This window comes from Augochlora pura, chromosome 4 (genome assembly GCF_028453695.1).
Source record: "Augochlora pura isolate Apur16 chromosome 4, APUR_v2.2.1, whole genome shotgun sequence".
Lineage (NCBI taxonomy): Eukaryota > Metazoa > Arthropoda > Insecta > Hymenoptera > Halictidae > Augochlora > Augochlora pura.
In genome coordinates this window covers 27,949,381-27,974,422 of record NC_135775.1, presented here as the reverse complement: position 1 = coordinate 27,974,422, position 25,042 = coordinate 27,949,381, and the positions used below count along the sequence as shown (strand labels likewise).

At 49.8% G+C, this 25,042-nt stretch overlaps 1 protein-coding gene across 5 annotated transcripts; it reads right to left on the bottom strand.

Moving 5' to 3' along the window:
• Positions 1 to 3: 3 nt before the first annotated feature.
• LOC144468897 (uncharacterized) lies at positions 4 to 25,042 on the bottom strand. 5 transcript variants are annotated; one of them, XM_078178698.1, is made up of 9 exons: positions 17,263 to 17,371; positions 17,013 to 17,149; positions 14,348 to 14,572; positions 13,451 to 14,022; positions 7,073 to 7,253; positions 5,625 to 5,759; positions 2,877 to 3,360; positions 2,432 to 2,690; positions 4 to 1,661 (listed from the first exon to the last, which is right to left on the bottom strand). In XM_078178698.1, the coding sequence occupies exons 2-9, from the start codon at positions 17,050 to 17,052 to the stop codon at positions 1,296 to 1,298; spliced, it is 2,262 nt and encodes a 753-aa protein (XP_078034824.1). In that variant the 5' UTR covers positions 17,053 to 17,149; positions 17,263 to 17,371; the 3' UTR covers positions 4 to 1,295. The 5 variants fall into 5 exon arrangements, with proteins under 5 accessions (XP_078034824.1, XP_078034826.1, XP_078034825.1 ...); XM_078178700.1 differs by lacking the exons at positions 17,013 to 17,149; positions 17,263 to 17,371 and adding an exon at positions 24,330 to 25,042; XM_078178699.1 differs by lacking the exons at positions 17,013 to 17,149; positions 17,263 to 17,371 and adding an exon at positions 22,321 to 23,682.

Sequence of the window (25,042 nt, the reverse complement as noted above, 5' to 3'; positions counted from 1 at the left end):
GCGTTGCCACATACACATGTATTTGCCGAATTAAATATTACCATACAAATATACAAGGTATATACAAAACGATCTCCATACAATACCGAAGTGGGGGAGGGGGGCGGGTGGGGCGCAAACGCTTACAAAAGATTCTCTTACGTAATAAAACCGGCGGAACGTAACCGCGGAAACAATAGGAGAGTATATTTTACAAATATTTTACACGTGCCCGCTCTCGCGTTCCTGTTTAGCGTTCGTCCGGTCCACGCGGATCGTAATTCGGCTCGTTGCGATTTCGATCCAGCGCCTCGTAACTCGTTCGCGCCGGTGACTTACTCTCGACCGAACTTCGTTTCCATTTTCCTGCTCCTTCTCCGCCGTTCGCGAATCTCTTGGCACGGTTTTCCGCGCGAATGCTCGCGCAGAATCGGCGGTTCCGCGTGAAAATGACCGCCGACAACCATCATCTAGCCGTGACTAGAACACTGAATAAAACGTGTTCCCCGCATTGTTCCGAGTAGAGTGCAGCAGCCCGATCGCGGCTTTCATCGCATTGACACGGCGCGATAGGGATCGCGGCTATTAAAAAGCCGCGGGAGAAGAATGATACCGACAATTGATTTAATTAATGACTTCTTCGCGAGCCGATGCGGTGCGTTCGCAGACTTTCCAATCCGACTGCTTCCGCGGCGGCGATAATTACGTAATTCCCGAGATCCGAGGAACCGCCGCGATTTCTCCCCAACTTTCCTAAAACGAAGCTTCTCCCATTTACAAGAACACTTTGTACAGGCTCTCCGGGGTCGTAGAAAAACAGAATTCTTAATTTTATAATCGGCTGCTCGCCCATTCCACCTCTACAAAGTGTTCCGCCATCTTAAACTACTCCAAAGATCTTACAAACTCTACGTATCAGTCGGTAATAGCTGAGATTGTTCAGAATTTTTCTGAACATTAACGACTACTGTATACAATAAATAGTTTACGAGTAGATTAGGATGGCAGAGTTGGCACTCTGTACAGATCCGAGCAGCCGAAGATTTCTTATTTCGTATGAACACTTTGTACAGTCTCTGTTATCGATCCTCTAATTCCGAAGAGTCCTACTTATTCGTTAATACCTCGGCGCGTTCTCTTCGGAACAATCTCTCTACCATCGTCAGCGACAAGCTAGCTCCGATTATTATTCAGATCCTCTATTCTCTCAAGCGGCAATATCCGTCGTCTCGCTCGCCGGGTTTTCCGAGCGCCCGGAGAACCCGGGGTCTATCCTCTAAAATCGTGAACGATCCTAAGAGCTTCGCTCCAGATCTTCATATAAACTCGGTGACGAAGATCTTCTTGAAGTCGGGCGCCGAGCCGCCGATGTCGTGTCTCCACAGCTCTCCGTTATCCAGGTAGCTGACACCGGTGTTCGTCAGGATGCTCTTCAGGCTGTCGATCGACAGATCGGGCAGCTTCCCGTCGACGGTCAGCTTGTCGAGGTCGTTCATCGAGAAACCAGGACCGATCCTCTTCTTCTTGAGGTGGTAGGACTGTATGCTAGGCTTGGTGTCCGGCGTCTGCTGCCGCTTGCTCCTCCTCTCGTCCTCCGGCCCGTGCTCGATGATCCTCGGCGTGAAAGATCGCATGTTGACCTTTACCTCGCCGCCGGTTCTCTTCGAGGGCAGCAGCTCCACCTGCAAAACAGCACGCTCTCACGATCCGCAATTCCGCAACGCGAAGAAAGGCCAATAAAGCGCCGAGCGATTTCAACGCTCGGGTCCTTCGGTCCTTTGCGGCCCAGGCCGCAGAGATACGCGGCCGTTTTGCGGCGATCGTGCCGCCGTTGCTCTCCTCTGCTTCGCGGGCGACCGACGCGCGGAAACCGCTTAGGCGTGGCCTTCGGGGGAGAGGGGGCGGGACGAGGAGCCGCGGAGAGAAACTTACACGATGGAAGATAGCTTTTAAACTTGAACCTAGGCCGAGACGATCGAGGGATCTCTCCCGGGATTACCGTGCCGGTTAACACCTTCCAAGTCCTCCTTTTCGTGCTGCTTTTATAGCCTCTCTTGTTGATCTCCTTAGCGGGTTAACGGTGTTTGTTGGATCGTGCTTGCTGGGATCGGAGCTTGGCGAAGCGGTGCATTCTTTTGGATAAAGGAATTCCCGATGCTAAATTCATGCTTGGTCTTTTTCTGCCACCAAAGTTACTTAGTAGTTTAAAAAATGATCAGCAGGTGAAAATTAGTTCGCAACGAGTCCCAATTTTTCCCCCCCAAGGTATTATTTACACGGTGATGTTCGCGATCGAAGATGATCGATGCTCAAGCTCTACTTACTATAGGTGCGTAACGCGTAGACTGCAGATCTCCGTTAATACAAATTAACCACGAATTTATGATCGGTGTTAGAGACGATCTACAGTCCAGTAATGATTAACAACATATAAAGGTGTACGTAATGATACCTTGGTTCCCTTACGTTGAAAATATTCGAAATCATCGTTCGCCACCGTGGTGACGGAGCAGCAGCTCCTGCTGCGGCTTCTGCAGGAGCTCATCGTGTCGAAATCACCGTTCTCGAGGTCGCAGCTCTCGTCGTCGGAAGTTTCGTAGCCGTCAGCTTCGTTCTGCGTTTCCTGCCTTTGGACAGTCTGCTGCGCCTCTTTCTTCGGCTCCAGCTTCTTCAAGTCGTACGTCCTCGAGTCGAGAAACGGTCGATGATACCTGAAAGCGTGAAAATTACAAATACATTTGCTATTCTAAGATTTTAGATTAATCTATCAAAAAAGAGTGCTCTTAATTCGTAGCAAATGATAATGAAGTGACACGGTTGTAGTAGCAATAAGAATTTTGAAAGGTCCGCGATCGTTTTATCGGCCGATACACTCGTTAATAGCAACTCCAGCTCACGATTGGCATCTAGCATGGTCGAAGCTCTGATTCCTCCTGAGAGCGACTCTAGGGTACCGAGGCTGCTCCTGCAGATTGTTATCCAATCCAATGATCAGACTCTCCAATCCCAGCACGCTCCTCGCGTGCCTCCTCGGAGGTTCCTCTCGAATCTCGTCCAAGCTCTTGGTGAACTTTCGCTTCGGACAGGGCTCGTCCAGCTGGACCAGATTCTCCATTTTCTGCCCGAAGACGTCCGTGCTGCCGATCTTCCACCGATTGCCGGTCAACTCCTGGAAGCTCTCGTTCGGTCGCGGCCGTTTGTTCAGCTGCTCTATCGCCGCCTTCTTCGTCGTCTCGACGACGCTCGGGTCCTGGCGCGGCTCGAACGTTGAACTGGTGAACGAAGAAAGCTCCGCCGGCAGGGACGCGTAATTGCCGTCCTCGTTCATCGATTGTGTCCGTGGATAGTGCTGGATGCCCATTGTGATCGTTCCGGTCTTTCCTGTAAATTGATCGGCCCGGTTAAGAAAGATGCTTCCAGCGTCGGAGTTAATCGACTTTAATAGACCGGCTTGCCGGATCGATTTAATTGATTCCTCCGCTTTAACCTTTAACGGCGGCGTACCCGGCCACTTTCTCCTCGCTCGGTTGGACCCGTTTCGCGGCTAGTCATTGTTTGCGTAAATATTTCAGAGACGTCCACGCAGAAGACGCTCGCGCGACGTCTCGCGTTTACTTTGCTCTAGATCTACTCTGCCATTTTATTGCCTACTATCTTCGTTTTATTTTTGCGCGACTATTTTCAATCGTTTTCATCTTATTTTCGTGCCGCCATTTTATTCGAAGTCAAATCGAGTTATGGCAATGGTAGAAAGTCGAAATGTGGGAAATAGAAGATGCTGAAATCTGGACCCCAGGATTTTCCATCAATGTTTTTGTAATGTGTATTAAAGGGTTGCTCGGAGACCCTATCGGGAACGGAACTCGCAGGGTGTTGTTTTCAAGGGCACGTCGCAATGAGTGCCGATCGAGGGATACCGCGATACCGTCGGACGTGACCGGAGATATCGATTTGCCAGTCGAACGGTGTCCCATTATTTAAGACGAGTTCTCGCAGATATCTCCGAGGAGAACTCTCCCCGTCCACGATTACCGTCCCACGAATTTCCTCGAGCGTGTTAAGCGGGTCGCGTGAGCCCCGCGATCAAAAATTCAGAGCATGCTCGCCAATCGGGAGTAGAGGTCGTCGAGGGAATCATGCTATTTCTTGTAAACACCGATCCGGGAAGGGAACTCTCTCCAAACAATAGTATCGTTCCGCGTGTCTTTGCTTGACGTCGATGTCTCTTGAAACGTTTCCATATCGTACACGAATTTTATTTCCGCCATTATGTCATCGATAATGAACGAACGGATTGCTGTGTCCATTTTTACAACGTGGACGAAAATCGATTCCATCGAACCAATTGGATCGTTATCTATTGAGCAGCCAATTGACGCTTGATAGGTAATGATGATTTCATTTAAGGGTGAGCAGTTTATTAATATTGGACTTTATTGACAAGGCGATGCGATTTATAATTTTACCAAGTGTATCTGAGTTTCGTGAACAGCAATTTAGAATTATTCCATGAATTTAGAATAAATTTTTCAATATTTGTTCTATAATAATTCTATTTATCTCCGTGGGACACTGTTCGATCCGCGAGAAGCATAAAAAAATCGTCCGTCAGTGTAACGGGTTAACAGAGTCCCGAAATAAAATATCGGCAACGGCGCCGACAGTTATCGAAACAAATGGCGTCGCCGTTAAACTATACGAGAGAGTCCCCTGGATGAACGATGCGTGTCGCAACAACATTGTTCGACGGAGATGCGCGTTCACGCCTCTGCGAATATCGATTGCGAATCGGGCAGGATTAATGGTGTAAGTATTTCTAAATGGCGAACGTATCGAATGGAAAGTATGCGCGGCGTTCGCCTCGCCGCGCCGCGGTCGGAACGAAATCCCTGGTTCGCGAAAAATTCTAGGGGACCGCGGGGTGGGAGAGGGAGCTCGCGCCGAAGGAATATGTTTGCGGTGGATACACCACCGGCATTATGCTAATAAACAGTTGCGGGCTCGGGGCTTTGTTGCACAAGAGGCGCGAGCGCTGCGCGCGCGAGCGAATACATTTTATATCGGATTTCTTTTTCCATGCATCGCGAAAACGCGATGAAAACGGAACGAGAGATTCCTGACTAGAAAATTACGGGGGATGCCTCGCGAAAACTGTAATCGAACCGTAGGGGCGATAAAGGTACCGGGCAAGCGTGTAATGAACGTAATTGCGGTAAGTGGCCGCTAGAAAATTGCTACAAAGTTGGAAAACAATTTTTGCAAGTGAAACGCGAAGGATAATCGCTGTTCTACGGCGAGTTACTCCTTTGCAAAGCTTAGAAATCGTATAGAACTCAACACCATGGATAATTCTATTAGCAGTGAAACGAGCGTGGAACAATTTATGAATTTCACTGGGGGCAATTAATAGAATAATGTAGAGTATATTGGAAGATAAGTGGGAACACGATCTCCAAGCGAACGGAGAAGAAGATATCTCCACGGCAACGGGCACGATAAATCTCGTTGTTCAACAGGTAATCAGCTATCGGGTGATTATCGAGGTCGATCCGAAGCAATTTTCTGAAGCGCGCTCGCGTTTCGGTGCATTCCTCGGCGAGAAAAACGATTACATGAATGAACGGAGGTGGGTCCGGTCTACTCGCCTCTGTTCTGATGGTTGTGCAACCGTCCGTAGAGGCTTCCGTTAGTCAAGGGGAACTTCAGGCCTTGGTTTAGGTTCAGCTGCAGCTTGTACTCGGCGTCCTGCTCGAAGTGTCGAAACTTGCCGTCTATGCCGCCTGCGAAAAGGAATCGGTGCTGGTGAATATTTCGTGAAATCGGCGAATTTCTCTCCCGTCTCTCTCTCTCTTGCGAAAAATTCGCGAGCCGCAGAGACTCTCCGGATTTAGGGTTCCGTCCCCCGGGCATCGCGCCGAAACGGAAACCCCTGCGGAATCCGGGCGCGCGGAGGGTACGCGGCGATTAATCCCGATTAATCCTCGAAGCGGAGAAATTAAAAATTCCATCAAACCGGACCAGATTAGCCGCGCGTTTCTCCGCGGAAAAAGCAACCGGTCGTAAGAGCGAAAGGGAAATTGGCACCGCCGCGCGATTCGAATCGGCGGATTAAACCCGCGGATTTGCATCTTCCAATTAAAGGCCGACCGCGAAAGAAGGGAAACTCGTCCTAAGGTTCTAATTGCCAACCACCATCGCCTGCGCCGATGTATAAATCGTCCCCGTGGTGCGGTTATGCAAATCTTGATTAATGACTCGTTAGACAGATGGCAGGCTCATTAAGGGAGAGAAAAAAAGACCGAGTGGCGAGAGTGAAGGGGAAATTAGCCGAGTAATTCGGGTCGTCGGGGAAATTGGAGTCGAGGTGTATCGCCACCGGAAAATCGTAGACCGCGGCAATTATAATTCGCGGTGGACGACGAGCGCGCGATCGGATCAACTCGATCCATATCCCCTTTGATCTACACCCCCCGTTAGGATGAGTCACGAGGTACGGCGAGGAATAATGTCAGGGCTGATGGAAAAACTAAATCGTACGAGTAAAAGGGAAACGATGCGGTGCGCGGTTACCGCGATTGCGAGACCGCGGCTTGTCGCCTAACTGATATTTCTCCTCGGCGATTACGCGTTGATGCATCTCGATAACCCGTTCCCACGCGTGCATTTTTCCATCCGCGAGTCGATGCCGTCCGCTTGTTGTGGAAATACCACGGAATCCTGTTTCTTCGATCGCGTTATCGGACTCGCGGCGCGAGACTCGCGAGACTCGCGAGACTCGCGAGACGCCGTTTTTCTGCGGTGATTGAACTTTCGTGCCGCGAAATATTAGACGATCCACGGGAGAGACGATGATGCGCTCGGGAAAGTTCGCGCGCCAACCCTGAACCCGAACAACCGTTACGACGAATGAGCTCTGTTCGGATCGAGTGTTATTTCGACTTGGAATGCATTGTATTTTCGCCGAGCGAAGTGCCGCGCCGAGACGCGTTGGAAAATTCGTCGGAAATTTTGCCGAGGTTTTCGCAATAAATTGTATCAGAAATGGATGATAATGAATATAGATGTTAGATGGGTTTAGATGACGTAAGCTCACCGTGAGACAATCTCCTCGCGTGATCCTGCTTCGAGTAAACTTTGGCCACGTAGCGGCAGAACATCTTGTCGAACAGCGCCAGGAAAACTGGTAGCAGAGTGTCTTTGACGAGAGGTAGCCACGTTGCGAGGTTCTGGGGTGTGCAGAAGTCCGTGAGGAGGCTCGGCTTGATCGATATCACCTGCGAAAGAGACCGCACGAATTTTCAACATTTTTATAGATAAACTTAGAGGAATCTAAATTGGAATTTAACCGCGATGAAAGACGGCAGAAACGAAATCGTCGCGCAGATCGCTGCTTCGCGGTACTCATCCTACACGAAATACCGCGAGCTCGCTCAGCAAGAAGCGGCAGGAGAAGAAAGGCTCGTTTTCGACCGGAAAACGCGCGCGAGAGGCTAACAATTTTCCCGGAGTCGCTGGAGCCATAAATGGGCCATAAAGAGTTTGTTGGTTGCGCGGCGCATCTGTCGATAATTCTTCGGAAGAAATCGTGTCGGGCACGAGTGCGAGCGACCGCTTTCCCCCCGGAGCGAAAATCGGCCGAATCGTGGAATGCAGCCTCGCGATACTCGCGTATCGCATGCCGCTAATTATTCGGTCCGCGAACGCGTCGATGGACAAGGGACGCGTGCGCCGCTGCCATTTCGCGCGGCATCGATGAGTCCCGATGGAGGGCAGAAAAGGAGAGCCGAGACAAAATATGGCGAACGAGGGAAACGTCGAAACACGGCGGCGGCGGCGGCGGCGGCGGGGTCTTACGTGGCCGCTTTACTTTCGATTTTAACGAGCCACGCGGCGAGCGGGAAATTTCCACAGTGAAAACTCGTCTCGGTCGCGCTTTCAAAAGCGCGCGATCAAGAGCGTTGCGCGTCGCGCGCCGCGCACGCGGATTTTTCTGCGAGTCTCCCTGCGGATTTGCGCTTTCCTCGAATCCTCCCGAAAGTCACGGTGGTTCGAGGACGAGCCCCGAAACGGAACAATGATTCAGCCGTTGCCGACACGCCGCGTCGATAGAAGCGTCTGATTAATTGGACTAGGAACGGCAGTCGCGGTTTGGAAACGATAGTTTCACTTTTCGAGTGGTCGCGGAACGGCCGCGCTTCCTTTTTTTCGATGCCCCCGCTGCTGCTTGGCTTTGTTTTTCAAACCCTGACCGATTCGTGCAATCTTTTGCGAAATGTGTAACACGCGATTAAATGTGGAAACGTTGAACACATGGCTCTCGCCGCGAGCGCGGACTCCCGGGTATAAATGAATCGTCCAGTTCATCCAGAGATTTACAGACCTGCCGACTTTTACGGCGCCTGGAGCGTCGCGATCGACAGCTTTTTATTTCCCCGTTCGACGATAATTATCGCGACTTCGCAACGTTTTCGCGCGGCCGAAAGCGTTCCGGTTCCAACGAGAACGGCGGCAGATCGAAAATGCGAACGGTTGCGCAACGAAGAAAGTCTGGACACTGTTTTGTCGGTTTACGTAAAAGTTAATGGCACGAGCCAGGAAAAGGGTTTCGGGCACCGTGGCAACGGGAACCACGTGCGAAATCCATTTCCACGGGATTACCGTGGAAACGATTTACGGCGAAGCGGTTCCAGGATCGCGGCGTTTTGATAGGCAATCACATAAATTACGCAATCTAAAATCCGAAGCGCAAAATGCACGCGCGTGTGCTCGCGATTAAAAGACCTCCCGCGGGATACCTCGCGAGCCTCTCGGATCTCTCTTTTTCAATCTTTATCCGCGGAAATGATCTGCTCCGCGTTTTCGAAATCCTACGGCAATTTAAAGAGGAGCCGTATTATATTTGTACAACGCGGCGGCTTTCACGATTCGCAATTACCAACATTTTTACCGTCTTATCGCGGAGATAGAATATCCCGAGCACGATGTTATTAATTAGCACAAATCCCACTCGGGTTTTTAATACATTGAAATTACCGGCGAAAGAAATCGAGATCTAATTGAGCTTCGACTTCTTTCAATGGATCAGCGAGAAAATAAATCTGGTCAAACTTTCACAGTTATCGCCAAGCTAAACGCACTTGCTCTGTTCGTTTCTATGAATTCTTGCAACAGAGAGCAAAACGCCGGCTGATATATTCGAGAGCATTTACATTTTTACACTCGGCAAAGATTAGGTGGCCGCGTGCAAACGCGTGCTCCGAGATCCTATTAAGCTAAAAGTCGAGCAAAAACTCCGATCATCGGGGAAGATTCCGTGGCAGCTATCGCGAGAACGCGTGCTCCGACTTCATCCGCTCGCTCGCTCGCTCGCAGTTTGTTAATTAGAGGCGCGCGCGCGCGCGCGGTGCACTCGCCGAAAGTCGCGCTACCTTAGCCGAGGAAAGGGAAACCTCGAAATATCGTTCCACTAACACAGTGAAACCGTTCACGGCCGATCTAATCAAATTTCGAATTTCACTCGGGCGCCGCGCCGTGCCGCGCCACGCCACGCCACGCGGTTCGCGCCGCCGATTACCAGAGATTTTCTGCGCTTAGAAAGCAGATGGCACGAAGAAACGCCGCTCGAAAGCCGGTATAAATACTGCCTAACGTTCTCGCCGCGAACGCGGTGACTACGGTCTTTCGCGAGAGAAGATAATGAGATAATTTATTCAGATTTGTACGTCGCGGGCAACATCGAGCGCGCCATTTCATTCGCGAGCATTAAATTTTTAAACTATTTTCAAACTTGTAATTGAACGACGTTTTAATTTTATTTTCATCGCCGCACGATTAAAGAAACTGTTCCGGTATTTGTAAAAAGTTTTGCAATTCCCTGGTAGCAAACAAGGTCTGAATAAAATGAAAACGAAGTAAAAGGTTGAGATTACGTTTCCCCAAAGCCATAGTTGGAGATAATTTGATTATACATGCAAGGGAAAGTGAAACTTCAATCCTCGCGTCTGGGAATTAGTCCGTAAAAATGTGAACCACCATAAGCGCTCTCCATTCCAACGAGAACCCTTTCCTACGCTATCATTTCGTATAAATCTGGTGCTTAACAATTTTCACATTTGCCCTGCAACGTGTAATACGGCGAATTTCGAGAATAAGCCATTAATTATGAAAGTAAAAGCGCGTCACGGAATAAAATGCTGCGCTTAATTTCATTCGGTTTAAATATAATCCAGCGCCGCGATCAACCACGCTGACAATGCGACGATCCACTTTCGCCGATAACTTTTTCACCTGCAAATCATTACGGATTCGGCGATTCTTTTCTATTTCGAATTATTATATGTTGCGACGACTCTGCGTGTTCCTTTCTCTCGATTCGACACGCTACTAAATGATTTTGATCCTGCTCTAATAGTGTGTATAGTTTACCATGACAGAGTGAAACGACTGATAGTTCGATCGATCGTCGATCCGCCCCTATTTTCCAGCGTCAATTATCCCCGCAATTAGAGCTGCCGCGAGGATTTTCCGCTCCGAATCTCCGGAGGTACACGAGACCGTACACGGCCAAAACATACTTTCGACGGCGCGATGCTACACGGTTTCGATACGTAACAAGCCTCCCGGTTCAAGTTACACGCGTGCTACACAACCATAACGATCCGCATCGCGCGCCGTGTCCGCCGTCGTATTTTTCTCTCCGTTTTCTCTGCCGCCCTACGAGTCCCCGTTCCATAGCTACAGACTGTACGGACTATGTAGACTGACGGACTATAGACGACCAGAACGCGCACGCGAGTTTCTCCGATCAATTCCAGCAACAAACTCGCGCTGAATCCGAAACGAGCTCGCTTTTAATTGCGAAGAGTCGCGTGAATCGTCACGCTACGCGCGCCGAGCATCGCCTAGAATCCGATCGATTTTCAGTAACCAGCCTGCATACGCGGTTTTCCTTTAAATTCAGGTCGCCCCGTGCCGAGACGAGACGAGACGGGACGAGTCGATCCGGATCGGATCGATTTTATCGAGCCTGTTCCAACGCGCGATCCCTGGGAAATCCATGCGATTGTTTAATTGCACCGTCCGTCGATCGATGATTACGGGAAACGGTGTACGCATAGTCGGCCAATGGGAACGCGTTGCTGCTATAACGGCATTCATTGACTGCTGCCAACGATGCTCGCCGATCTTTAAGCGAGTCACGAACCAATTTCTACCACCCGGTATACCCCATCTGATTTTCACAGACACACGTAATAATCGTTTCTCGATTTCTGCTCTACTTTTTCCTTGTTAAAGCAACACGCGGCGAGTATTAACTTTTATCTATGCTACGGGTTGCGTATAATGCTTGCACGGATGTAGGGAATAATTGATTTTCTCGAAAGCTTACAGAATTCCATCAGATTCCGAGATAAGATTGCGCGGGTCTGCTATCAGGATTGAAAGAGATTCAGATAGAGAGTTCTGCAGTATGTTATTAAACGACGGGAACTTTATATAATAAAAATGTATGATTAATTTTAACGTCGTCGATGATTTTAGGAGAATCGAGAAAAATTCAATCCTTTAATTAAAAATCGTAAAAGCGAAAGTACGTGAGAAACATTCTTCTTTAAATCTAATACGGGAAGAAGGCATGTTTCTAATCTACTGCCAAGAAAAATGAATAAATATTTTAAATTTGACTGGGAAACGTCGGAGCAAGCGATGCAAAGTATTCGGCTAATTTTTCAAATTTAATTGCCAATGGAAAAGTGGCCGAATGGCGGAGAAACGAGATCGCGGTCGGCCGGAACGCGGTGACTTGAACGCCCGCACGGAAGCCAACCCAATTAAATGGCGGTCACAGGCGGCGGCGGCGATTACAAACACAGTGCGTCACCGGGCAGTCGATTATAAATATTAACGAGCACGGGTCTGGCTAGTTTCTCCGCGGAACATTTTACGAATCCCAGGGGGGGGGGGGGGGGGGGGGGGGGCCCCCGGCATCGAGGTCGTCGGCCGTATTAAGCCGATCGCACTTTCGAATATTTTTGACGCGCGGTTTTCGGCGCGTCTTCCCCGCTCTCCTCCGTTTCCCATCGAGCACGAGACAATCGAACCACGCCGGATGAATGTTGATGGGTCGTGAACTTCGATCGAGAGGCCGGGCTCTGTGGCTCGTGAAAAGAAGACCGGCTGGATTCCGTGCGAGGAGACACACAATCGTTTGTTCCTGTCGGCCCGCGCGAGCGCGCCCGCGCGCGCAGCTTTCTAGTCGATGAACGGAATTCCGGTGCGGGAAACAGAGAGCATGGTCGATGCCACCGGGCTGCTTCCGGATGGCAGAGACCCACGACGACTTCCGGTTCACCGGGGCACCCTCGTGATCCGGTTCGGTCGATTCTTTTCATATGAACTCGTTCGCGATTGTGTTCGCTCGTTTCCACTGACTTCGCGCGCTCGGAAATCACCGTAAACTCTTTACGAGCTTTCCGAACCGAAAATAGAGCAGCGGGCAACAAATAACGGAGACCCGAACTGTAAATGTTAACGCGAAACTCCATTTTCCTCGATTCTTTCGTAGAGAAAAATTAATCCTATCTATTAAAGAGTTGTGTACATTTAAACTAAAAAGTTTCTCTCTCTCTCTCTCTCGCTCCGTTAATTACTCATTGTTTTCGTCGAAGAACAAAGAGCCACGAATGGTCTACGAAACTCTAGGATCAATTGTTTGATTGGCTTCGACGGGGAAGAATGAATCGTTCGAAAAAGTACAGCGGATATTAGCTGCTAATGCGTCGATAAATATTCACATTAGGAAACAACGGGCCGTAATTGGTTAGCAATTTATCGGGCTAATTTAATGAACGAATTATGCGATCGCGCGAGGCCATTACACGGCCGGGGTCCGCGCAATCGCGCACTTTTAATCGTTCGCAAATGATAGATCGGACGTGAGTTAGGTCCATCGATTCCGATCGTGTAACATTGTCACGGCTCGCTGCGCGCTCGCGATTTCGTGGATATTACGAAATACGGCCGTTACGGCCGAGACGGCCGAGACGGGGCAAATTTGCTCGAGCAAGGCCCGACTTCTATCGACGGGATACCCGAGCGTTTAATAAATCCCGGGGCGATAAATCTGTCGCGAGAGGCGGCTATTACCGGCTGTCGAGTATCGGCGCCGAAAAAATCACTCTACGTGCACTGTTTGCAATTTTTTAAGAATGGTTTAGCCTCTAATCTTTCTTTTTTATTCGCGAGGGCTTCAGAAATTTCGTCTGACAGCAGGAGAAAAATTGCCTAAATCGCCAGCTTGGTTCTAACAAAATTATATTCTTTTTAAGCTCTATATTCGCGATTGAGAAGAGAATTTAAAAGAATAAACCCAGTCAATAAAAAGAAATGTAAAAATGCTACTCTAATTTGAAAGACAGTGTCCAGCAATTAATTTGAAGAACGAGCAAAGGAACATGCAGAATCGACTCACCAGGATGGGAACATGCTGAAAAGCGTAGCAGGCGAAGAGTATGCTATAAATCGTCGACTTCCCGCTGGCCTCGTCCACCTGGACCTTCTTCTTCCTCAAGCAGGCTCTGCTATTGGTGGAGCCGCTGGTGCAGGATCCACTCGACGGATCCCACTGCTGCGGATGACACTCGAAAGCGCCCGAAGAGTTCTTGGAGCTGGCGTCCGACAGATCCGACACCGATTTCAGCAGCTCACCCTTCGGTGTACGACACAGCATTCTAACCATAGCGAGAAGCAAGCTGATCACGGTGGTCAGCATCAGCAGACACCTCAGCGAGTTGACGAAGACGCCGTACTTCAGGGAGATCTCCTGCGCCATGAAGACGCAGTGCTCCGGCTCGAAGTTCAGGACACCGGTCACGCCGATACACGCGCTGATCACGCTCAGGCTCACCAGGTGATACTTGAGATGGTTTTTGGTCAGGTGGACGTCCCTGGTGCTAATCGCGGTGAAGATCGCGATCGAGGTCAGGGTCAACTCCTGCAGGATGCTCGAGGAGTTCAGCACCCAGACCAGGGTCGAGCAGAATTCTGGAAATTCGAGATCGGGGCGATTAATGTACTCCGATGATTCGATTACGATATTCTCGGGCTCGTTGATTACTTGAGGCGAAAGTGGTCGGGTGGTTATTTACGATGGCAGAAAATAACAGCGGCAACGTAACGGAGGACGCGCACGGAATATCGATCATCCGACAATCCTTGATCGGCGGTGATAACCGGCCCGACGCCTTGCCAAAGAATATTTTTAGGCTGTTGGGCAACGCGAAGCTATTTATTAATAAGCATCGATGTCCCTCGAGGTGGTTCGGTGGTTATGGGGACAGACTCGGACGCGAGCATGATTCATAGCTACCTCCGAAATGGTTGCTTGGCCGAATCAGCGTGAGGATCGCGTAGAAAAGGAGTCCGAGCTGGTGCACCAGGCTCTCCGAGAGAATGGCCACTGTGAACACATCGATCTTCCGTTTCGCGGAGGACGGCTGGCTCTGATAGATCAGCAGCGACCATGACAGCAAGAGGATGCAGATCGGTGAACCCACGCAGGTCGGCAGCCATTCTCCTACCTCGCTTCGCATCTCTGCAAACAGAACCGTGGACGACCCTCGTTAGCGCATTCAAAAAATCAATCTCTTCCGTCCGCTCGAGAAGGGTTAACAAGTTGCATCAGCGCTAGGGTTCCGGGAATTTTTTAATTCACTAAAAAACATTCGCGAGGGATCTCTGCTCGACGAGTTTTCTCCTCGGGCGAACACGTTGAGATAAAAATCAATAAAAATCCGGGCGAATATATCATCGCTGCCTCTACAAACAGAAATAAAATGACCGCTTTTAGTGGCCCATAAAAGCTAGCGTTGACGTTCAACAGATGTAGAGAGCAGATTATGTTGCAAGAGAGTCGCAACTAAAAATACGTAGCCAAGTATCGAGGAGACGGCGGAGTCTCGTCTGGAACTTTTTTGCAAGATTGTGCAAGCAACGGAAAATGTGTGGATCGAGGATCGTCTAAGCGGGCGGGGGTAGCGTAGATTTTTCTTTGTTCGCGGAGGAATTCGTAGAACCGCCGCCGCCGCCGCCGGCAGAAACCAAAATTAATCGCCGCCAATTTATCCAATTAAGCGTACCTTCACGCTAATTTGCTCGGCGAGGTTCGACAGAAATGGAACAAAGTTTACGAGCACTAAAGTTGCGCGGACTATTCATCGGAACGGCCTGGATCCGTGCCAGTTTCCTCGACCGGGGATCAACGGTACGGAAACTGCGAGAGGAAAGAAAAGTGTCTAAGAACCCATTCCGACGGGGTCCAGGAATTCCACGTGGGGGGGAAAGAGGAATTTTCTGCGAGAGCGGCAAGAACGATACGACCCGATGCTCGAAAAATATTTCATCGCTTCGCCGGCGATAAACTCGCCTTACCATAAAAAACAGATCCGATATTTCACTCGGCTAAAAATATCGATAAAAAGGGTCCGTGTAGAGAGGTTGGTTGTTCGTGCACGTGTTTCACACGTGACGCCACCCGCGCTTCCAACAATAGATTCTGCTTAGAAATAAAGGACAATGCAGATAATAACGATCGTGCGGATAATTATTACGCGCTGCGAGAGAAAGAATATCTTTGAACGTAGAGTCAACGAGGACGATGATTGCGATAAAATAGGGTACGAAGCCGGTCGTTAAATCTTTCTCTTCCAAACCGAGAATATTAGAAACGATAGGTTTCTAATGGTACCCTAAAGCATACAATAATTACAGGGCGTACGCGTACGCGTACGCGTTGCCGATGAAATATACTTTAATTAAACGAGCTCGCCTCGTCTCTTCAATTGAGAACAATCGAGTCGAATGAGTTTCCTTCCGATTAGCGCCGCCATTAACGAGATAAGCGCATCGAGGAGCACCGTGTGGCTCGGGAGATAACGGGGAAAGACGATCCGCGTCGCGTTTCTCGCGAGCGAGAGTGTTGATACCTTAATCTCGATGAAAGCCCCGGGCAATTAGCGTCGCGCCCGCGCGCGCGCGCGGCGAATTACTGCATCCTTCTGCGACGAGGAAGCGCGGCCAGGAATTATTGTTGTTAATCAACGCGGCCGGTTACAACGCGGCGAAGCAATTGCCACTCAGGGGAAAGGGAAAGAGGAAGTTAGGAGCGTAGGAGCTTCCCTTTCCTGCGATGAGGAAAATGTCAACCGTGGCGAGGACATCGCGAGGAGGATTCTCCGCTGGCACCGAACCCTGTCGCTGGTTTTCTTCCTCGTTCCGCGCGTTCGGGACCCGGTTTTCTCTGCTCCTCTCCTTCGCGACTTTCTATTCCGTCCGCGTGGTCGAATTTATTATTGGGATCGAGTTTAGCCGGCGCGGGATTCCGGCACGCCGAATTCCACCGGAATATTTACGGCGATCAGGGCTGCGAATATTCAGCAGCTGCGGTCAGCCCTCGTCAGGGCTGCCCTCCGTGTTGCTCGATCCTCTTGGCGTTGCATCTCCGTAACAGCGACTGTCTTCGGCCCTTCGTCTTTATTCTTAGGTGTTCGAATTCTGGTATCTCTGGTCTGCAGTATTTAGCCTTTAATCTTCGGACTTGAACCTTTCATCTTCGGACTCGCGTGTTCAATCTTCCGGCTCGAGTCTTCAATCTTCCGGCTCGAGTCTTCAATCTTCCGGCTCCAGTCTTCAATCTTCCCGAGACTTTTATTTTTCAAGTTTGCGCCGCGTTCGAGGTAACGAGACCCGTGAAAACTTGTCGAGAGCATTCAGTGTTTGCGAGTAGTAAAATAAGCAGATCAGATCGCGCCTAAATCATTGGACTAGGCGGCCGCGAGTTCGTCAGCAAGCATCACCGAGCTGCACAAGCCGCTGATCTTTCATCACCGAAGGGAAAGTAGGATTCGGGTTCTCCGACAGAACGCGATATTTCCCTGGAACGAGGACGTCGCTAATGCCACGCATTAAACCCGATAATTTCCGTATTATTTCGCCACGAAGACGTCGCTGCGCGATTGTTACGGGAAAGGAAATACCTCTTGAACTGTCACTCAAAGGAACAACCTCTTCCTGCATCTGGCGACACCTGTACACCACAATCGGGAACGAAACCCTGGGACGTCATCGAGAAAACGCCGAGGGCGTTTTCGTCTTTCCAAGTTTATCACTATTCCTAATTTTCCAACAAAGCTCCAATTAAACCATTGATCCTCAACAGGATTGCCGGCCACCTTATAAACACTGACATTCGGCATGCTAAAAAGTAAAAGAAAATCCCAAGAAGACCTCGTTAAATGTGACGAACGAATCGGTCAAAGTCGCGCGAATTCCGCGATTATTCTCGGCAAACGGCGCCGGTTTCTCAGCGGTCCTTATCGCGGTCGCATCACCGATCGACGATACTAATTACGTATCTCGGATCCGCGCTTCCGAGTACCGGTCGGTCAACCGTCTGTTTCCTCGTTTCGAAGCGGCTCGGCGCGGCGGACTTTCACGAGCGGCTGGTTAACGAGCCGAACCCGCGTCGTAACTGCGAACGTTCGTTCTTTTTTCTTTTATTCTTTTCCGAGTCGCGGAAAATTATCGCCGCGGCTCGCGGGACGGAGAAGGAAGCACCGATATCGGCGAATTTGAAAATGGGCTGCGCCCAGGGAGAACCGGTGGTGGCCGGTTAATCGCCGGTTGGCTGCTTGCGCAACGGATTGAATAAACACGATCACACACCGTCCGGAATAGGAGTGGAAAATGGGCAGGCGCGCGGGAGATTATTCCGTCTGGAAAAATTCGAGTAATTATCGAGCAGGTAGTGGACTTGAAATCCGGCCGTGCACGACGCCAGTTTTCATGTACGATTCATGTACGCAGAGAGAGGGACAGAGAGAGATCCAGGCGATTGCAACTTGTTGATCGACAGTTCATGATTGGGAGCGCTCGCGGAGCCTGCACGCGAACCGTATAGCCGCGCACTCCGATTCAGAAGACCTGCCAATGCCGAACACTTTCTTGGGCAATTAAGTACCCTGCGGGGTGTGCAATTATTGTTGTCGAAAGTTCGAGCCATCCGGCAGAGAAATCCTCTGGTAAATTCATTTTGAAACGTTCTTACGGCAATCTAGCATCTGTGGAGTTTTTAAGAACGATATTTTATTTTCTCTTTGCTTGCTCGATAATTCTGAAATGACACTCGAAACGCTTCGACATGCGACACAGTTTCGCATCCTCTTAGTTCCTCCAGGCTGTACGATGAATTTATTAAAGAAATTCTTTAAACAATTTTTTATGAAATACACAAAAAATTGTGCTCCGATTTCGACGCGTTTATCGTGAAGGAGATAACTGCGAAGGCTGTGCAGGAGGACACAGAAAAATGGAACAAGTTGTTAAGTATTTCTGCTGAACGTAGCAAGCGGTAAAGCTATCGGAGCCTGAGCAGTAGTCGAGCGTAAGTCAATTACGGTTGCTTGAAAGGGCCATTAAGTAGGAGGAGACGTCCAAGAAGATATTCTTGATGAACGCGAAGGTACGGAGTCGACGATCCTCCAGTTATTTCAAAGAATATCAGATTCCCGGCGGCAGCCATAAACCCCCCGGACCCTGTAAGTAGATTTTCCAAGTGGCTTTTCCCCGAGTCAAGCTTCTGCTGCTTCGCCTCCCCCTTTTCGGCCCCCACGGATTTCAATTCACGTTGGCTCCGAACACTGTGCTCGAGAGAGAAAGAGAGAGAGAGAGAGAGAGGACGGAGTGAAATTATTCCCGGGCTAGCGGCGGATTCAAACCAGTTAGAGGGAACCGCAGAAACCAGGTTAATTTTCCTCCGACTGATAACAATGTCGTTCGAGGAAACCAGTCTTGAAGATCGTTGTCTCCATTATGCTCGACTCTTTCGCCCGATGTGAACGCGTCGTTCTTCCTGCCCGCCACGGCGCCGGATGTAGGTTACACGAAGAAAGTTCGCGTTTCCGTAGCTTGCTCCGGCGGGCACTTCAAAAAGAATTCACTTTCGCGGGCCGTTTCGACAGGTGTCCTTAAATCATCCTCGAACCTCGCCTTTTTTTTCCTGCGATTTTATCAAACTCCCGTATTCTCGTGCTCGTCGAGTAATTGAATATTCACGAGCCGGCGTTATTTACCGGAGCTGGCGAGTATTATTAATTTTTTGTTTGCGACAAGGAAATATTCTTCATCGACGCGACCATTTGTCGGCGGTGGCGAGTGTGCTCGGAATAGAATTATCTGCCATCGAAGCTAAATGCTCTGGGAAAACGCGGAATTCGCTGTGCAATCGAACAGAGATATCTGAGTTCGATTGTCGGTACAGAAGCGGAACTGATGTAATAATTTAATGATGTTTGTTAGCGAGAATGCTGAACTAGACGAAAATTAAAAGCGATGCTTCCTCTTTAAACTATATTTTTATGTGCCAACAGCGTGCAATATTTAAGACTTAAAAAATATTATTTATTCCGTACTACCGATATGAAATATTTAAAAAAAATGTAAAATAAATGTGCTATCGATGCTTGAGAAATTTTTAACGCGGGCAATAAACACCTCCAATGGTCTGAGAATAATTTTCTGTGAACGTTAAGTGTCCAAACAGGAGTAATTTAATACCGTTGAAAAATATTTGAGAAGAGTTTAAAAAATGATTTTCTGTGGTCGGGGAACTATTCGGAAACAGTAATCTTCTCTGACCGAACCAGGAACAATTACAGCCGATATTAAATCCTCGTAGAAACCGTAGGGATCCGAAAATGGAGTCCCATAAAAATGCAGAGCCGGCTGTCCGGCAGGTCCGCTTTATAAAACAACCAATTTATGGGCACTTATTGCCGCGCGAAGCCGTTGGCCTACCCGGTTCTATCGGAGATTCCTCTACCTTGGGGTACTTCTCCGAAAGATCGTGGACCCATCAAAGACACGATAACGCTCTCGAGCATGCTTCCTAATCTCGTGTAAGGCGGCTAACGCCGGCCGACTATGCCGGCGTTCCCTACGCCAGGCCAGTATAGCCTACGGATTATGGGACACGACGGTGAGAGGTGTGTCGTTCGATTAGGCTGGAATGCCGGGGAGGTGTAGCATCGGCCAAGGTCAGAAAAAAATGCTCGCCGGAGCGAAGCCACGCGAGGAGATCCAGAGGATCTAGACGCCGAGGAGAAGCCCGGGGCCTTGTTTCGACCGAGGAAGCGCGAACCAGTTCGGAGAAAACGAAATTCCTCGGCGGAAGACCCGCAGGAGTGCCGTGCCGTCCTTGATCCTGCGGGGATTCGCCGGGGCCCTCCTCGTTGCTGTGGAAAATTTCTCAAAACCGTAACCAACGAGGAATAATGATTATAAAACGGGAAATAAGCGCGTCTGATCTGTATTTCAGTTTTACGACGATGAATTTACAACGATGTTTGAAATGCGACAAGTCCTTGACAAGCTGCATAAAATCAGACTGTTTCCTCGGCTTGATTAATGACTGCGTCGATCTATATCTAATATCGACCGCGCGTTTCCCGACGCACCGGCGCGCGATCGGATTAAGGCGCAGGATTAAAAGATGGATCTGCGATTTATTGGCGCGCGGATCGCGGCTGGATCGAAGGGGGCCGATCATCGGCCGGATCTGGGGACCCGTTCCTCGCGCAATTGCTGGCAGTGGGATGGAATTATGTTTTATGACTGTGACCTTTGGCCAATTAGAGGCTGGCGAGCAATCAGCCGGCCTACGTGAAAACGATATCTGGTGTCACGAGCACCGTGCCCTCGGCGAAACCGTATGGCTCTCTAACTCGGTCATGTGAAACTCTGTCGCCCACTCCGTAGCCCCGTCTCCTTTCCTCCACCGTTCTCGAGCCGGCTCTGTCCTCGGCACGGAACGTTCCTGTCTCTTCCGAGCCTCGGGAAGGATGCTGGCCTCCACCTTGAAACCGTTTCTCACGATTGATCAACGATCCTCCAACGGGAACTCCGTTTTAGCGCGGCGATCGAGCCACGTCCCCCGATCCGACGTCGGAGAGCAAGCTTGCGAAACGAATCGCGGACAGAGTCCGGCACCGGCGGACTTCCGCGTGCTGGATTTGGCGAGGCATCGTGGAAACCAGATTTCTCGGCGCGGATTAAAAACCGCCGGCTGATAAACGGAGCCGGGATCGGGAACGATCCCGGAACTTTCATCCGGGAAGACCTCCAATTAGAAACCCGACGATTCGAGCGTCGGGTCTCGGCGATTCGATTCGGGTCTCGCTGCGCGAGATTTATACGACAGAGGAAAGCGGGCTCGCCGGTGATAACGCCGGCTTGTAACGATTACTCAGCGACGCCTGAACGGCCGAGAACACCTGACTGCTCGATCGATGCACTTTACTGGCACGATTGCCTGGAGAAGTCGGGCCTCGCGAACCGGTCAAAAGCGATCTCTGGTTTCTGAGCGAGGTGCCAAAAGTAGCTTCGTTACGGGGCCGTAAATCAGTACTGTCATTCGGAAAATCTAGAAAACCTGGAGAACAGTCTTGGAGAAACCGAAATGATCAAAGTGTAGAGTCCTGATTGATTAAAATTCGGAGGATCTGAAGAAGGCCTAGTAAGACCTAGGTAAGACTCGGTAAGATCTAGGTAAGACCTGTTAAGACCCAGTAAGACTCGGTAAGACCTAGTCAAGGTTTGGACAATTTCAGAAAATACGAAGGCCTAGCAACACCTGTTAGGACTTTGCCGAGATCTTGTCAAGGCTTACGAAAATCCAAGAAATTTGAAGGAAGTTTTTGGAGCAATAATCGAGTGAAAATTCGTGCTAGCCCTCCGAGTATTCAATTCGCGAGCAGGTCGAACATTTGGCGAAGGAAACGCGATACGCGGTTCAGGAGAGAAGAGCCTAGTCCGCGAAATAGCCGTTCTTCCCTGACCTCGAAACCACGCGGAACACAGACAAGCATTGCCGGTTGCGTCGTCGCCGTCGGAATTTGGCACGCGCGTTCCACGCAGAGAGGCTACCTCTCTCTTCTCTCTGTCCCGCCGGTCGTCGAAACAGCCAAGCTTAGAGGCAGCTTCGAAGCCGTACACCGAGGTCTATCGAGCACTCGACACAGCCGGCCTGAATCTACCGGAGACGATCAACCTGGCCACCGCAGCGACCGATAATGTGTTCACCGATGCAAACCGGACGGCCGCGCCTAATCTTCCCCTGCCACCGAGACAGATCGGCTCTCGGTTACTTTCTCGCTAGTATTCGTAACCCACTTCTCTCCGCAGGACGATGCAGTTACCCCGGTCCCCGGTGGCGATTGCCGGCGCGACGCAGCAACCTGGCACCGGTGCCAACACTCGATTTAGAAGGATCTAATTCGCTCGAGTTACCATCGGTCGTTCGCATCGGCCTCTCCTCCACGTCCTCCACGCCCTCCACGCCATCCACGTCGCGGTTACTCAACCCCCGATTATTCGCCGTGCCGCTTCCGGGTGCCTTTGTCTTCGCGATTATGCCTTCGGCCCGCCCGCCTCGCTCTATTTTCAAACCAGCAGCCACCAAGACGCCGCGTTCCGTTCTTTCAGCTTCTCTTCATTAACGCTGAACCCACTACGCCGGTCGAACGACCGGTCACGCACGTCGCATCGATTCGTGAACACCGTTTCGGGTCCGATCGTCGTCGTTCCAGCGATTCATGGTTCAGCTAATAATTTGTCGGTCGACGATGCCAGAGCTTCGCGAGCATTCTTCGTTCGCTATTATTTTTAATTGTATCCTAGAATCTTCGAAGCGGGGATCACACCGATTTATAGAAAGTTATCGTGGAACTTGGATGCGAGAATAATTAAGAGAAAACAGGGATTTCGTGTTCAGCTTCGATTAGAAGGCGAGTGCTCCATATTTCCATATCGAAATCTTTCTGTGCGCGAAGGGGATCGGTGTGTGCCGTTGTATAAATTTGATTCTCTCGCCTCTTCGTTCTTCTTTCCTTTTTCTTTTTTTTTTTTTAAGCTTAACGTTCCGTGCCGCGTGGGCATTTACCGTAAGCGGGACTCGTTTTATTTCCCCCTCGAGAGAGAGAATAGCCGCAGCGCGATTCCTCGGAAACGTAACAGCTGATCGTCTAGCTCGCCGTTCCGAGGATATAAAAAAAATTCTTGTAACTAGATAGTGGTTTTTAGTGCACAGTAAAACTGCTATTGCCCGAGCGTGCTCCATTCGTCATAGCGTACGCCGCGTTCCAGAAGCACGGCTCTCAGCCTTCACCGGTCGCAATTTTTACTGCGGAGTCCGTTCCACTTAAAACTGCGCTGCATAAAATCTCCTGTTGCCGACTATCGGCCCTCCAGCGATCTCGGTCCACGAATGCTTAGACTCCGATACGCTTAATATCCAGTTTTATCGAATCCGCGAGAGCGGATCAATTCTTAAGCCTTGAACCAACGAAGAACTGGTTCATATTAATAAATCACCAGGTGCAGATTTTGTCAAGATTTTTCATTTGCCAGATGCAAATTAAATAGTTGCGTACGTCTGTACACAGGTTGTTGACGGCTCTCGCTCGAGGAACGCGGGCACCATTTATTTTCACTGACTTCGAATCGATCTTGTCGCGTGGACTTGAAGCGTATCGAATGATTGTTCGAATAAATTTGCACAGGGAAAACCGTCCGCGCCTCGTTTCTAATTTTTCTAGCAACTGGAAGACAGCGCCGATGGCACCAAGGCCCACGCACATTAGAGCACGGCCGCTAAGTAGAAAATATTAGTGTCATTCATAAATTAGGGACACAGCAGTCAATGACCAATTAGCGCTTCGTGCAGTCGTCGCTGACCAAGGTGGATCAACTCTCATGAAAAAATCGGTCCAATTCTCAACGTTTCGCAAGACGAGCTTGCTTGAAATAAAACGAAAAACCGAGCGAGAGAAGATTGTTTTGTTGAGAACAAATCGAAGTGTCTGCTAAAACTATCGATGACTGGTTGAACCGGTACACGGCACGGAACAGTTCAGGGAGCACGATTGAATGAAAAAGGTCAGTCGGAAGGCATGATCGTCGATAGCCAGCGAATGGAAGCTCGGAATCAGAGACGAAATTAGAATTCCTCCGCGGAACGAGCACAATTTCGAAATTACAGTGCAACGGAGGGTCGGCGCATCCGATTGAGGACTGCATTTACATTGTTATGCTCATTGAGCGAATTAATGCACCGTTCATAAGCAGACGCAAGGACGCGAGGCGGAGGCGTCCTTGATATTCCACAAATCATTTCCTTCGTTAACGAGATAAGAACTCTGGACTCGTCGGAAAACGCTAACAAGAACGAAAAAACAAGTGAAAGAAAAAAAAAATGGTGAAGAAATAAAAGAAGAAATAAAAGTGGGAAGAGTACTCACTGCAGAGTGTCAATGATTATGCGGACGGATGGTTGCCGCGGAATGCAACCGCATCGCTGTCTGGAGTCTGCGAGTGCGCGCGATCTCGATCAATCGGATCCTGGCAGTCGGTGGCGAATGCGATGACACTATGTTTTCGCCTTTGTCATTGGCATCCTCGGCCCCCTTGCTTTCGGTCCAGCGCCACAATTCGATAATCTCTCTCTTTTTTATTAAAACGGATCTCACATTTGATCACTGAATCTTTTCAATCACTATATCCCGATTACACTAAAACAAAAATCGGCCGATTCTTCATGTAGAAAAATAGATGAAATTCCCTCGGAGCTGCTCCCTTCTCGAACGCGCTTACCGAACGCGGGAATCGTTACGATTTTTTCCCTAAAATTTCTTCGAATCGCGCGACCGATATTTTCGCGCCGGAAAAAACGGATCGACACAGATCGAGCGTTTTTGACGAGGACGTTTTCTACCGATTTGGAACTTTCACTGTTTAGGGAGCGCGTAGGATTTCACTGGGCCCCCGTTCAGTTCTCCGCTGCAATATGGGCAGCTTGTTCTCCGACGGTTTAATCGGGCACGTGATAAACCGATCGACGGACACTCGCGGCAGGTAGATCGCGAGGATCGTGGATTTTTAATTGAGCGACGCGCAGAGGCGTGTTCGAACGGTGCCAGCTGTGCCCGAGCGAGTAATATTGCCGCGAAGAAGC

What these genes read in the sequence shown, in the direction of transcription:
- LOC144468897 (XM_078178697.1), bottom strand. Translation starts at nt 17,052, where the DNA reads ATGCAGGAAGAGGTTGTTCCTTTGAGTGACAGTTCAAGAG. An exon ending in GCACAACCATCAGAACAGAG is followed by an intron (nt 3,361 to 5,624) that starts GCGAGTAGACCG and finishes ATCAATTTACAG; the next exon opens with GAAAGACCGGAACGATCACA. An exon ending in TTCAACGTAAGGGAACCAAG is followed by an intron (nt 1,662 to 2,431) that starts GTATCATTACGT and finishes GCTGTTTTGCAG; the next exon opens with GTGGAGCTGCTGCCCTCGAA.